Source organism: Halichoerus grypus, chromosome 7 (assembly GCF_964656455.1).
Source record: "Halichoerus grypus chromosome 7, mHalGry1.hap1.1, whole genome shotgun sequence".
Classification (NCBI taxonomy): Eukaryota; Metazoa; Chordata; class Mammalia; order Carnivora; family Phocidae; genus Halichoerus; species Halichoerus grypus.
The window spans coordinates 119,349,675-119,363,728 of NC_135718.1; the positions used below are offsets into that span (position 1 = coordinate 119,349,675).

At 50.2% G+C, this 14,054-nt stretch overlaps 1 protein-coding gene and 1 long non-coding RNA gene across 3 annotated transcripts in view; one reads left to right on the plus strand and one right to left on the minus strand.

The window, feature by feature from the left end:
* Positions 1–347: 347 nt before the first annotated feature.
* The window catches only part of LOC118537957 (uncharacterized), a 34,676-nt gene continuing 20,969 nt past the window's right edge, over positions 348–14,054 (minus strand). Inside the window, exons 2-3 of one of the 2 annotated variants that reach the window (XR_013449500.1) lie at positions 10,402–10,509; positions 348–685 (exon numbers count right to left, since the gene is read on the minus strand). This is a non-coding gene — a long non-coding RNA (uncharacterized LOC118537957). Of the gene's footprint in view, positions 686–3,936; positions 3,999–10,401; positions 10,510–14,054 lie in introns of those variants that run through there. The other variant, XR_013449501.1, reaches the window with a different exon arrangement.
* Positions 8,401–13,128, plus strand: RD3 (RD3 regulator of GUCY2D). Its single transcript, XM_036095739.2, has 2 exons — positions 8,401–8,696; positions 10,431–13,128. Exons 1-2 carry the CDS (start codon positions 8,401–8,403, stop codon positions 10,726–10,728), a joined length of 594 nt encoding a protein of 197 aa, XP_035951632.1. The 3' UTR covers positions 10,729–13,128.

Sequence of the window (14,054 nt, forward strand, 5' to 3'; positions counted from 1 at the left end):
GGGACTCAGCTCTCCCAGTGCCATGACCCAAAGCCAGGGTTAGGGCAAGGCCAGGAACAAGGCTGGAGTCAAGCTTGCGCCAAACCACAGGGTCCTTTATTTTTTATGCTACAGACCCCTTTGGAAGTCTGTAGCCTTTGGACACGTTCTTAGCAAAATGTGTCTAAATGCAAAAAATTCAGTCCATAGGGTTAGGGAAGAAACCAGCTGTACTGAAACGTAGCTATTTATATATTTTTTAAAAATCAATTTAAGATCTAGTCACCTATGTGCCTCTCCATCAACATGTAAAATAACAAAATCTAGTGGCAGGGCTAATCCCGTGATTTCACAGTAGCGATGAACAGAAGCCATATTTCAAGAATAACAGCTTTCAAGTGTTATGAAAATATCTGTGATCTCTGCTGGAGGTAAAGTCACAGGTGCTCCCCATACTGCGGTGGCTGCTGGCATGCACTCATAACTGACAGAAATACTACATTTCAGTTAGTGAAAATAAAGAAGGGTGTTTTTTTTTCCTACCTGAGTTCGTAAACCTCAATGTCTTGTTCATTTATAAAGTCCTTATGTGGACATCGTTTTCTGATCTTCACAGTACTGGGAAGTAGGTACCCTTATTACCCCAGTTTACAGACAGGGAGACTGAGGCTTGGAGCAGTGAAGGTGGCTTGGACACAGGCAGCATCTGGCGAGGACAGAAAGGCAGAGGAATTGAACCTAGGTTTACCCGGCTAAAGCCTGTGCTCTGCCCCCAACACCGCCGGCCTCGTCTGAGCGGGTGACCGGCCGAGGGCAGGGCGCGCACGTCCCTTGCGGCGCTGTACCCCGGTTTGCAGCCATGCCCTTGCTCCGCAGGCCGGTCCTTGCTTGTCTCCCTGTTTTCCTTTCCCTCCTGAACGTGTGCCCCGGCCCCCAGCACCGCAGCACGGCGGGCCCCCCCCCCGCGGCGGCCGGCCCCCTGCACAGTCCCACCTGTGTGTGGCCGGGCGGGGTGGCTCGGAAGGCAGGCCTGGCCTCGGACCGCGGGCCGCGGACCAGCCGAGCGCACGCCGCCGCTCGCTCCCTCCGCACCCACGCGCACGCGCATCCGTGGAGAAATGCCACGGCACTTTGCACAAGTGTGACAGAAACCGTGGGCAGAGGTGCTGGGGAGCAAGTCAAGTCCACCGGGTAGAATGAGCTGGGAAGGCTTCCTGCAGAAAGTGAGTTTGGAGCTAGACTTTTCCCCCAACTTTTAAATTATGAAAATGCTCCAAGATGCAGGAGAGTTGGAAGACGAGTGCCCTAAACACCCATAAAATCGCCCTAGAGAAAACCACCGTGAATACCTTGCCCTAGTTGCCCTCTCCCTGTGTGTGTGTGTGTGTGACATTTTTCTGAACAACTGGAACGGAGGACATTGCCGACATGGTGATACTTCAGCCATGAACACTTCAACATGGCCCCCTAAGTTGGGCCATTTGTCCCTACGTCCCCATAACCATAACACCATTTTTATACCTAAGAAGATCGACACTCATTCCCTAACCTCCAGTTTATATTCCAATTTCCCCCAGTGTCTTAATTGTTTTATTTTTTTAAAGAGTTTATGTATTTATTTGTCAGAGAGGGAAAGAGAACACAAGCAGGGGGAGTGGCAGGCAGAGGGAGAAGCAGGCTCCCTACTGAGCAGGGAGCCCGATGCAGGGCTCTATCCCAGGACCCTGGGATCATGACCCGAGCCGAGGGCAGATATTTAACCGACTGAGCCACCCAGGCGCCCCGTCCTAATTCTTTTAAACAAGGATTCAATCAATGTTTGTGCATTGGAGGCAGACTGTAGGTGCTGTTGACTGAATGGGAAGCAGGCGTTCATCGTGGGAAGGTTCCAGAGTCACCATGGTGCTGCCAAGGCCCAGCAGTGAGCAGGAGTGTGAGGGGACCTGAAGCTTACACTGACGAGTTTGGCTTTGCCACGGAGGGAGGGGGGTTAATCCAGATTTGGGGGGCGGGGAGGAGTTGAATCCAAATTGTGCCAAGTGCCTAGAGAAGACCACACTTGCTGTTCTGATGAGCCGTCTGGGTGTCTTTTGCGGACCCCATTTGGCCATCACATTCTTCCCCAGACAGTCACAACACAGACTCACATGGAGTTTCGGCTGTGGGTCAGGCCCCGGGGATGCCATGGGCTAAGCCAATGACGTCTGGCGTCTGTGTGGCCGGCCCGCCTCTGTCCTGCTCTCCCTCCCTTTATCCCTCTTCCCCTCCTTTGCCCTTTTAAGAACTTAATCAGACCTGCTGCCTCCCAGACAGCAGCTGGCACCAGAGACAGAAACAGCTCCAGTAGAAACCTTGTCTCTGTCAAAGGCTCCAGCCCCGCTGAGGGCTGAGGGAGGACGGAGAAAATTCAGAACCTGCCCCCTGCCCTTAGGAGCCCCCGCCACCTGGGCCAGAGATGCCGAGAGCCCACAGAACCCAGGACTCAGGTAAGGCCACCCTGCCTAGCCCCTGTCATCTGCCGTGGGCCAGCTCAGGTCAGGAGCACAGCCTTGAACCCAGGGGAGAGGGGCCCCGCCCCAGGTTGCACTTTAGACCACACTTCGCCTTTCTTCTGGCCTCACCCCTCTCGGGCAAGGAGTCTGGGGTTTAGGAAGACGTGCACACCCTGAGGTCACTTTGCCTCCAGATCAGGCCTTACATTCTAAGATCCAGAATTCCTGGCCCAGACAGGCTCCCGCCCACTTCCAGAGCCTGAGCAAGCCTCCTCCATGGCGCAGGCTCCTCAGGGTGGGCGACGTCACCAACATCAACTGTCCCAGGTCTGAGCGTGGCAAAGAAGAGGTTGTTGGTAGGCGTGTGGACATGCCTTGGATGTGAACGCTGGGGTGTCCCCTCATGTTTGCCAGGCCCCTCGTGGTGTGAGAAGAGAAGGGGGACAGGCTGAGAGCCAGAGCTGCCTCAACACATGCCTCCAGGTTCTAGCAAAGAAGTCTCTCCTGAGAGTCCAAGAATTCTCAGTTTGAATCTGAGCCTCCAAGTTGTTACGAAGGTACAGTTGACAAGGAAGGAAAAGCAAAACGTATTTTATTTAATAGTTTGTTAACCTAATTTGTAACTTACAAATATTTAGACACATGGAATGTAAGGTTCTGTTCAAGGCAGTGCCCTAGTGCCCTAGCAGACGCGCGGTGCCCTGACCGGGCCGGGAGTGGCTTTGCTGCCAACACGTGGAGGCCAGTTTGGTGTGGAGATAAAAGTTGTCTTTAGTGCCTCCCATCTTTCTTCTGTATTCCCCTGCCACAGGAGGACCCTCTATGGTGAGCCATTCTCTTGCTGCCTCCTTCCAGCTCAAATGCAAATCCAGACGAAGAAGAAAAAAAGCCCTTTGAGGGGGCCATGCTTGACCCAAGGATGAGTCCCTCCAAATGGATCTTAGGAAGGGTGAGAAGTTTTGGAGAGGGAAGGGACTCCCTAGGGAGAGTTCTAGCCTAGCTGTATACACACACACACACACACAGAGAGAGAGAGAGAGAGAAAGAGAGAGAGAGAGGGAATGAGGACTAAAGCACCACACCGCAACCCCGTCCATCACTCTGGGATTAATCCGAGTATCACTCTATTTACTTATGGACCTCCACTGCACACTTGCCGTAGGTCAGACCCTCTGCTGGGTGCTGGGTGCTGGGTAGGATGATGCCTAAGACCTGGTTTCTCACTTGGTCTGGAGAGGGTGATGGACACGCAGGCAGTCACGGTGCACTGGGGCTGTGCCAGGATGAGGTGAGCACAGAGCAGCCTGGAGCAGAGAGATGAGGCCCCGGAACCTGGTCAGGGAGGGTTTGGGCGTCATACAAGCAGAGTATGAGCTAAGAGCTGAAGTAGGATTTATTCAGTACAGTGCTGAAGGTGCTCGATGCATAAAGAAAAGGTGGTATATATATATATATACTTACTCATCTATAAGAAAGAGGGAAATCTTGCCATTTGCAGCAACATGGATGGGCCTTGAGGGTATTATGCTAAGTGAAATAGGTCAGACAGAGAAAGACAAATACTGTATTATCTCACTTATATGTGGAACCTAAAACAAAACAAAAACAAAAAACTGAGCTCATAGATAGAAAATAGACTGGTGGTTGCCAGAGGCAGCAGGTGGGAAGAGGGGTGACATGGGTGCAGGAGGGCCAAAAGTACAAACTTCCAGGTGTAAAATAAAGGAGTCCTGGGGATAGTTAATAACATTGTATTGTATGTTTGAAAGTTGGTAAGAGAGTAGACCTTAAAAATTCTCATCACAGAAAAAACAACTGTAACCATGTATGGGGATAGATATTAACCAGACTTATTGGGGTGATTTCACAATATATATGAATATCGAATCATTGTGTTGTACACCTGAAGCTACTATAATGTTACATGTCAGTTATACCTCAGTAAAAGAAAAGAAAAAGAGTGTTCTAGATATGTGCAAAGGCCTAAAAGCAAGAGAAAGCAGGGCACATTCTGGGAGAGAGGGAGTGTGCGTGTGTGTGTGTGTAGGACTGGAGGAAAGGGGAAGTTTGGTGAGACATGAAGCTGATGATATAAACAGGAGCCACATAATAAAGGGCCCTGAAGCCATATTAAGGGGTCTAAGGACATCAGGAACAACTGAAAGCCTTTAAATCCCCCAAGCTTAAACACAGGGCAATTTAAAGCCCTTCACAGGCCACAGACACTTTGACTATTGGAGGCCCCACCCCCACATCACATCAAACATCATCATAAAATGAATCCACATTACAATTATTTTTAAATAAAAATTTGAAAGGGGTTTTATAACTTTAATTTGGAATTATTAATTTATTAATTTCAATTTTTCAGATTTCCATTGATATTTTGAAGCCAGTGAAATTTGCAGGGGGTGGGAGGTATAGGGGTGACAGGCTCACAGCTCACAGACCCCATGCTCTATCTATGTTATGGTAGCTAATGAAAACAAAATAGTGACATGATCAGACTTATGATTTAGAAGGATCCCACTTTCAGGGCACCTGGACGGCATCTGTCTCCTGATCTCAGCTCAGGATTTGATCTCAGGGTTGTGAGTTCAAGCCCCACACTGGGCTCCTGGCTTAGCATGGAGCCTACTTTAAAAAAAAGAAAAGAAAAAGATCACGCTTTCTAAATCATTGAGTGGAAGCTGTTCAATGGGTATGGGATTTCAACTTTGCAGGATGAAAAAGTGCCAGAGGTCTGTTGCATAACAATGCGCTTATAGTTAACACTACTATACTGTACACTTAAAAATCTTTCAGATGGTAAATTTCATGTTATTTGCTTTTTTTTTTTTTAATCACAATAAAAGGAAAATAGAGTGAAGATTCGATCAGAAGGACCAGCCCTTGGTTGCCAGCTAGGAGCAGCTGTAATACATCTGGCAGATGGTCAAGATCGAAACTAAAGGAGGGACAGAGAACAGACAGAATTAGGAGAATTATAATATTTAAGTTTGGAAGAATCAATAGGAATTGGATGTACTGGGTCTGAGAGCGAGTCCCAGGAGGCAGACCGAGGCACGAGGCAGACCAGGGCAGGACCTAGACCAAAGATTGTGGCTTAATGGAATCCAAGGGAAGATTCTTTCCACAGGAAGGAATGGTCAGTGGGGTTGGGTTGGGAAGCCTCAGGTTAGTTGGGACATGTCCTGTCAGTAGGGGTGTGGCAGGGAGTGGAGGGTGTTTGGAGCGGGGAGGGTGTCTGAGGCAGGTTATATTCATCCCAAGGCATCACATCCCTCCCCGAGCCTCACTGGTCTCTTCCTCATTCATTCATCTTCCGGGCTGGTGAAGCTCAAGGGACAGGTGCTCAGGATTGAGGGGCAGGTGCACTATGGCCTGGTGATGGTGGGGGGCATGTTGGGGTAGAGGGGTTGAGGGAGGTTAACCAAAGATGTCTTCCTGGGGAAGGAGGGCCTGGGCCAGGTTTGGAACCATCATAGGTTGAGGCTCAGTGGGGTAGAGAGGCGGGAACCATCCCCACATGTCCTCATGACCCCACAGCTCAGCCAATATCTCATCCTCAGGAGCAGTCTCAGTGATGGGAGAGTGTGGAGCCATGGAGGCCAGAGGAGACTGTCTTTCCCGTGGCCGCTGACAAATGCCCCCTCATTTGCGGGAGGTCAGATCTGTGGGGCTCGCTTTTTCACCATCATGCATGCATGCACGCATTCATCATTCATTCCTCTGTTCGTGCATTCACTCACTCATTCGTTTGTTTGGCATTTATTAAGCACCACAGCAGTACTACCCAGCCCAGGGATGGAAGCATGAATAGGGCACAGTCCTCGCCCACATATGACACACAAGCACTGGGGAGGTAGATGGTCACGCTCCATAAAGTGCTCTTGGTGCTATGAAAAATGTCTGTACGGAGTGCAGTCAGGGGACAAAGTGGAGAGTGGTCACATCAGGAAAAGTGTGTCAGGGAAAGCTTCCAGAGAGGAGCTGAGCCTGGCGTTAAGTCCCCAGGTGGGGGGGGGGGGGAGGGACACTGGAGAGAGCATGGGGCCGTGAGTGGCCCAGCACCCTCGGCAGCCCCGGTGGGGACCGGTAACCCATCCAGACTCGGAGTGCCCTTCACGGGCTTCAATGAACACCTCAAATGACACCATTCACTCTTTTGCTGTTAAGCATCAACCTGACCAGTGTACTTGTAAAAACACAAACACCTGCTACTGTAGGAAACGTAGCACCTTCAGTTACAAGGTGTCCCACCGCCTGATTCAACCAGAGCCCTTGGCCTCGGGCAGAGGCTCCTGCTGCTCATGGCTCTCAGGACAGAACACAGCCCACCTCCATCCCCTACCCTTCCCCACATTACTGCCCAGCTTTAAGGGCAGAGAAGAAAAGATCCTAACTGTCCTGACCCCAAGAACAGGGTCTGATGGACTGTGTCCTTCCCTCCCAACCTCCCGGGAAGGAGTCAGGGTGTAATCTGAGGCCCTACCGGTGATGGGCTTAGGCTGAGTGGAGGATGATAGTTTTTAAACATGCTAAATATAACGGTTGCTAAAGAAATTGGTGGTTCATAGGTAAAGAGAAGGTTTCATTGGTGCCACCCCAGAAGGTTATTGCTGCCCCATAATACTTTTCCTATTTGTGTCTGATTCTCCAGCATTAACAGTTCATTTCTCCACAGGGTGGTGGGAGGGTTGCCTGAAAATGTGTGTGTCTCCATGCCTCATGGCTATGTTGTTGAGACTGAGTTCATCTGATCACTTTTCTTGGCATCTGGAGGGTCTGGGCAGGGAGACCACTGGTGCATGGAACAGGGAGCTCCCTGGAGGGGAAAAGGCATAGACAGGGGAGTTGGGGCTTCTAGAAGACCCACTTCAGATTTTGGCCCAGGAATGGCCCTCACCTTCACTGCTGTCAGAGGCACAAACCCACTTCTGACAGGCATCAGGGTATGCCTGAGACGGCAGTTCATTTATCCATCCACCCATTCATCCATCTATCCACCCATCCAGTCAGCCATTCACCAAACCTGTATTGTGCAAGACCTTGTGGAAATATGATGAGTTAAGGTCCCTGCTCCTGCAGCCAATGCTCCTTGCACACGTCTCTCCTGTACCTTGGCTGGGTCCTCCACCTGGGACACCCTCTCCATCAGTCCATGTGTCTGAAGCCGGCATTCCCCCTTCAGCCTGCTCTTGTCCACAAGCCTTCTATGACCCCCTTCATCCCCTGGAGTCACTCTTTCCCCTCCCCATCAGTACCCACACTATGCTTCACTGCTCCCGTTTACCTCTTTCCACTGACATCTCCCTGACATGCTTTCCTGTTTGTGTTCCTCCACAGATGTGTACACAGTGCTTGATTAATGCTTCTGAATGAATGAATGAATGAATGAATGGTAAGTTGTGTTCTTTGCAGGTTGAGGTCAACCCCGTACAATTCCAAGCTTCCTTTATCAGCAGGTTGGGGCATTAAGAAACTCAGGGTGTTTTCCTGTTAGGTTGACAGAAGATGTAGTCATGCATTTTTTCCCCTTAAATTGTAGGGATAAGATTGTGCTCAGCCATCCACAGTGTATTTCCTTCTGTGTTTGGAGTTTGCGGGGATTCAGGAGGCGGCTCCTCTGGGATCAGCCATCAGGATGCATTAGGGATCGTTATAACCATGAGACTATTGTACTTTTATGTGGTGCTTAGAGCGCCCCAAGTTTATTCACAACTGCTTCTCACGACAGCCCAATCTTGTCTTCCAGAATTAGAAATGATGGCTCAGAAAGGTTAAGCGACTTCCTCCGGGCCACCCAGCTGTGAGGGCGGAACAGGTCCCAGCTCTCCTCCTTCCCCCTTGCTCTCCCCACCCTAACCGACAGAGGGGCCCCAGAAGGACACACTCCCGCCCTGTCTCAGCAGGGGCTGGGGGGGCCATGTCCCTCATCCCCTGGCTTCGGTGGAATGAAGCCCCCCCGAGGCTGTCCTCCCGGAGGCCGGCTGACACGGTGCTGGAGACGCTCATGATGGAGCTGGCGGGGCAGATGCGAGAGGCCGAGAGGCAGCAGTGGGAGCGCGGCAACGCGGTCAGCAAGATCTGCACCGGGGTCGACTACAGCTGGCTGGCCAGCGCACCCCGGCCCACCTACGACCTGAGCCCTGGCGAGCGGCTGCAACTAGAAGACGTCTGTGCCAAGATCCACCCATCCTACTGTGGGCCCGCCATCCTCAGGTAACCCCTGCACGGGCCCGGGGCCCGGCGGGTGCACGGTGGGCTCCAGGCACGTGGCTGCAGGGGCGGGGGCCTGACGCCACCAGGACTGGAGCCAGGGCACCTGGATGACCCAGTGATCTGTTAAAAGGAGCAAGGCAGAAGGAGGACTCTGCAAGAGCCCACAGAACGCCAGGCCAGAGCTAGGGGTTCAGAAGGAGGCTGGAGGCAGCTCCTGGAGCACATGACTTTTGATGGGAGAGAACCCCAGGCCTTTGAGCTTTCTGTTCTCCCTGGATTATCATTACCCTGAATTTTAACACAGCTGGCTCTTTCTCCTTCATCAGTTCATCATCTATATTACTGTCTTAGAAAGGTTTTCCAGATAATCTTACCAAAATTTAGTTTTTCATTAACGTATGTCACACTAGCATTCATAATAATTTGCCTCAGGGGACTGTGCATGTGTGCGTGTGCATGCATGTTTGTGTGTGTGTGTGTGTGTGTGTGTGTGAAGTATATTCAGAGGCCTGGGGCATTGAACATGTACAGATTTAGAGCTTGGGTACCACAGTGTTCCTGACTATAAATGTAACCTTAATAAAGTTCTAACCCACATGACCCAGTCTTGGTTGGGTTCATGTTGAAGTCGAAGAAATGTAGTCCAACAACCAACAATAATTTCAAAAGTTACCCAAGTTCTTCATCTGCACTTCTCAAACACTAGTAAAGGAATACGGATCCACAATAAAACATCTGAACATCCCCCAAATCTTCAGTCACCCATCTCTTTAACCAATGTAAGCATCTATTATACCCCTTTTTTCTTGGGAATTCTCCTTAAAACTCCTTCTCCTTAAACTCCTTCTCTTTCTCCAGCCCTATCCACACCCCATTGGATTTTGTAGTCTTTTTCACCCCCTCCCTCCTTTCTTCCTCCAGGCTAAGAATCTTACCCCCTCCAGGTTCTCTTGTTCCGTACTATGGAATCCCCCTAAAATGTACCTACTTCCAGAAGCACCTGGGGATGGGGGAGATGGGGGAAGTGAGTCATGGGGGTGGTGTTGACGAGAGAATCCAGGCTGGTAAACCAAACCTCATAAATGAGGGGGAGGTTGGGGACACACATATGATCATGATTGTTCCCCGACATTTCCTGTCTCACTGCTGAAAAGTGTGAGAATTCCTGACTGGCAATATGGTGGAGGAAACCATTAAGTGGACTTGCTAATAACTATCCTTCCCTTTGAGCTCTCAGCAAAGACATTTTAGGCAGAGGAAAACCTCACCCAGCAGGTAGCCAAGAGCTATGGAAGGATTATCACAGGGCAGTGATACCATCAGACATTTCGAAGAGATCACTCTGGCCACCAGGGGGAGAAGGGTGGGAGAGGTTAGCCAGAAAGCCTCCAACAGGTAAGGCCAGGTCATGGCATTGATAATCTGGCATCGATAACCCAAGGTCAATGTCAGGATCTTTACATATGTTAGCTCATAAGCCCCACAGAATGGTAGCTATGACCCCAGTTTACAGATGAGAAAGCTGAGGCCCATAGAGGCTGGAAGTAGCAGAGCGGGGATTTGAAGTCAGCCCCGGCTGGAGCACTAGGGAGGTGCGGTGGTCTCTGACGTCAGGCGTGAGGAGGTGGCGGAAAGGGGAAGTGACCACTGGGCGTGCACAGGAGGCGGTTAAGACACCCGCTCTGCGCCACACCACATGACTCACCCGCAGCACCTCTCCTGCTCCGCGCACAGGTTCCGGCAGCTGCTGGCCGAGCAGGAGCCCCAGGTGCAGGAGGTGTCCCAGCTCTTCCGCTCGGTGCTGCAGGAGGTCCTGGAAAGAATGAAGCAGGAGGAGGAGGCCCACAAGCTGACGCGGCAGTGGAGCCTGCGGCCCCGCGGCAACCTGGCGCTGGCCACCTTCAAGACCCGCGCGCGCATCTCCCCCTTCACCAGTGACATCCAGACCATCTCGGAGGACGTGGAGCGGGACATGCCGCCGCCGCTCCGGACCTGGAGCATGCCCGAGTTCCGGGCGCCCAAAGAGGACTGACCCATGCCCTCCCCTGCCCAGGAGCTGAGCCACCTGCGGGAGGGCATGATAGGCTGGTGACTGGTCCTGAGTCCTGGAACCTCCCCACCCACCCTTGACAAGGGGCCCAAGAGGTGGCCCCATCCCAAGACATTCCTGTAAGATGGAGCAACCCCTCCGGGCCCTCACTCCCCCATCAGCTGTGAGGCTCGGGGTTAGGGCTTGGAGCAGCAGTGATCCCCTCCCTCCCCCCTCCCACAAGTCAGCTGGAGCATCCCCTGCCCTGCCTTGCAGAGATTCGGGGTCTTGGCAGACAGACCCCTGCCCCATCCGCATCTTCTGCTTCTGTCTGGAAGGGGAAGAGTTGCCCTGACTTTTTGCCAAGACCTGGGTTCTCTCCCTCAATTCAGGGATGTCCTATTCACCCCCTCACCCTGAGTAAGGAGGGACTTGTTGGGTAGTGTGTATTCTCTGCTGGTGACTGCTGGTGGCTGGTCTCACCACTGCAGGTAGGTCACTGCCCCATGGACAGGCAGAGCTGAAAGGGACCATAAAAGCCAACAGGTCCATTCTACTCACCTAGTGAAATGAATAAACTGAGGTTCAGAGAGGGTCAGATTCTTACACCTTAAATTGCAGCCAGATCCCCATGGGCCATGAGATTGTTCCTGTAGGCAAAGTCTCTTCCCCTGAGTCCTTGAATCCTGGGCTATGATGGGACAGGTCCAAGGGCTATGTCTCCACCTGCCTGTGGTCTGACACATCTCTGACCTTGGAATTGGCATGGAGGTCTAAGGCAGCTGGGATCAGAGGTAGGATGCCCTTACCCTACACCAAGAGTATCATCATGTGGGATGTGGCCAATACCTGGCAGCTCCTTCCAGAGGTGAAGCTTCAGGGCCTTCCTCCTCACTGCTCTGGAGAGCCAGGTCTGATTCCAGGGTCTCTTCTCTAACTGGTCACACCAAGGAAAGTGATACTGAAATCCCTAACTGGCCTCAAAGAACCAAGTGAAATGTTCTAGAAGAGCCTCTCTACCAGGCTTCACTGTCCTTCTATTTCTAATACAGTTAGCCCTTGATAATGCACATGTGGTGCTCCAATGTCTGGAAGGTCAGGTGGCTTCCCCACATACCCTGCGCTGAAGTGGGGTGCAGGGGGATGGGTGGGGAAGGTGCCTGTCCCCAACTATCAGTGCATGCTCAGAAAATGCAGGTGGATCTTAATAATTAGTCTAAATAAAATGCCAGGAGATAAGTCAATGGGGAAGAAAATCCATATATTCCCTGACCAAGCTCAGTAGAAAAAAAATTTTTTAATGATCTGGTTTGGGATTATTTTCATTCAAGTCTGGACAGAAAATCATAAGATGATGGAAAACCTCTTATCCAATACAGTCAGGATGAAGGAGTTGTCTCATTACATAATCGGTAGCAGTTGAAAAGCACTTAAATGAAAATATACACCTTAAGCTTCTTACATATTTTATGTTAAGGCATAAAAAAAAAGTTCATTCAATTGCCAAGCTATGTTCATTCTTCTGTGACATGTGTGGATGGTCTGATGAGAACTCCACACTTAAGTTTTATTGGCTTGTGTGTCCTTTAGTCATACCAATAAGAACGGCTGGTGTAAACAAGTTTGGGACCAGCAGAAGTGACCCTCGGTAAGCAGACAGGTCACTTGGTAGGGGCGGAAGTGTTGGGGGGAGTTAGAATAGGATCAACTAGCTGTGAGCTTTCTGGCTACCCTGGATGGGGGTGTTTTTTCTGAGGGAATGGAGTGTCAACGTCAACCTAGTTGTGGGGTGCAGGCGGTCAGAGGAGGTCAATTGAGAGAATAACTACTCAAGAATTGGGCAGAAGATATGAGCAGACATGTCTCCAAAGAAGACATGCTCAACATCACTTGGGATCAGGGAAATACAAATAAAAACCACAATGAGATACCACCTCACACCAGTCAGAATGGCTAAAATTAACAAGTCAGGAAACGACAGATATTGGCGAGGATGTGGAGAAAGGGGAACACTCTTACACTGTTGGTGGGAATGCAACCTGGTGCAGCCACTCTGGAAAACAGTATGGAGGTTCCTCAAGAAGTTGAAAATAGAGTCACCCTATGACCCAGCAATTGTACTACTAGGTATTTACGCCAAAGATACACATGTAGTGATCCGAAGGGGCACCTGCACCCCAATGTTTAGAGCAGCAGTGTCCACAATAGCCAAACCATGGAAAGAGCCCAAATGTCCATCAACAGATGAATGGAGAAAGATGTGGTATATATATACAATGGAATACTACTCAGCCATCAAAAAAAATGAAATTTTGCCATTTGCAACCACATGGATGGAACTAGAGGGTATAATCCTAAGCAAAATAAGTCAATCAGAGAAAGACAATTATATGATCTCACTGATACGTGGAATTTAAGAAACAAAACAGGATCATAGGGGAAGAGAGGAAAAAATAAAACAAGATGAAACCAGAGAGGGAGACAAACCACAAGAGACTCTTAATCATGGGAAACAAACTGAGGGTTGCTGGAGGGGAGGGGGGGTGGGGAGATGGGGTAACCAGGTGATGGACATTAAGGAGGGCATGTGATGGAATGAGCACTGGGTATTATATAAGACTGATGAATCATAGGCTGGTACCTCTGAAATCAATAATACATTATATGTTAATTAATTGGATTTAAATTTAAAAATGTTTTAAAAAAAAGAGAATATCTACTGTTTTCCTCCTTCCCCACCACCCTACATGAACCTACCCTCCCCAAAGAAAAGGAAGATCTGAGACTTTCAACAGCATGTTCCTTTTTAAGTTGGAGTCACTGGCCATCCATGAAAGCCTTCCCTGCCCACCTCAGTCAAGACAGACAGAACCCACCAGCCTCAGGCACAGGTTGTCCTACTGCACTGAATTCCAACTGGTGACCCTCAAACCTGTGAGAAGTTGCTCCTCTGGCTGGATTCAAGTCATTAAAGGAAGTAATGATGTCAGCCTCAATTTCTATCTATAAAACTCCAGTAAGAACAGATAAAAGAACGAAACAGTTGGAGAGCCTCCCCGCAAGTGTGTGGTGGTGGCCGACTGGCCACATGGAGGGGTGGGTAGAGCCCTCTGAGGGCTGGGCAGGGCTGTCCACCTCCCCTCAGATCAACACCGCCAGCCACTAGAGGGAGCCAGTGGGGGTGGGGGACCCTTGGTTACATTTTCTTTTACTTCATGGAATTTTTCTTTAAATCTTGTTATTATAAAAATTTTCAAACAGAAAAGTATAGCAAAAAGTGTAAGAACCCTCCATATGCCAATCACCAAGGCTTAGTAGTTATTAACATT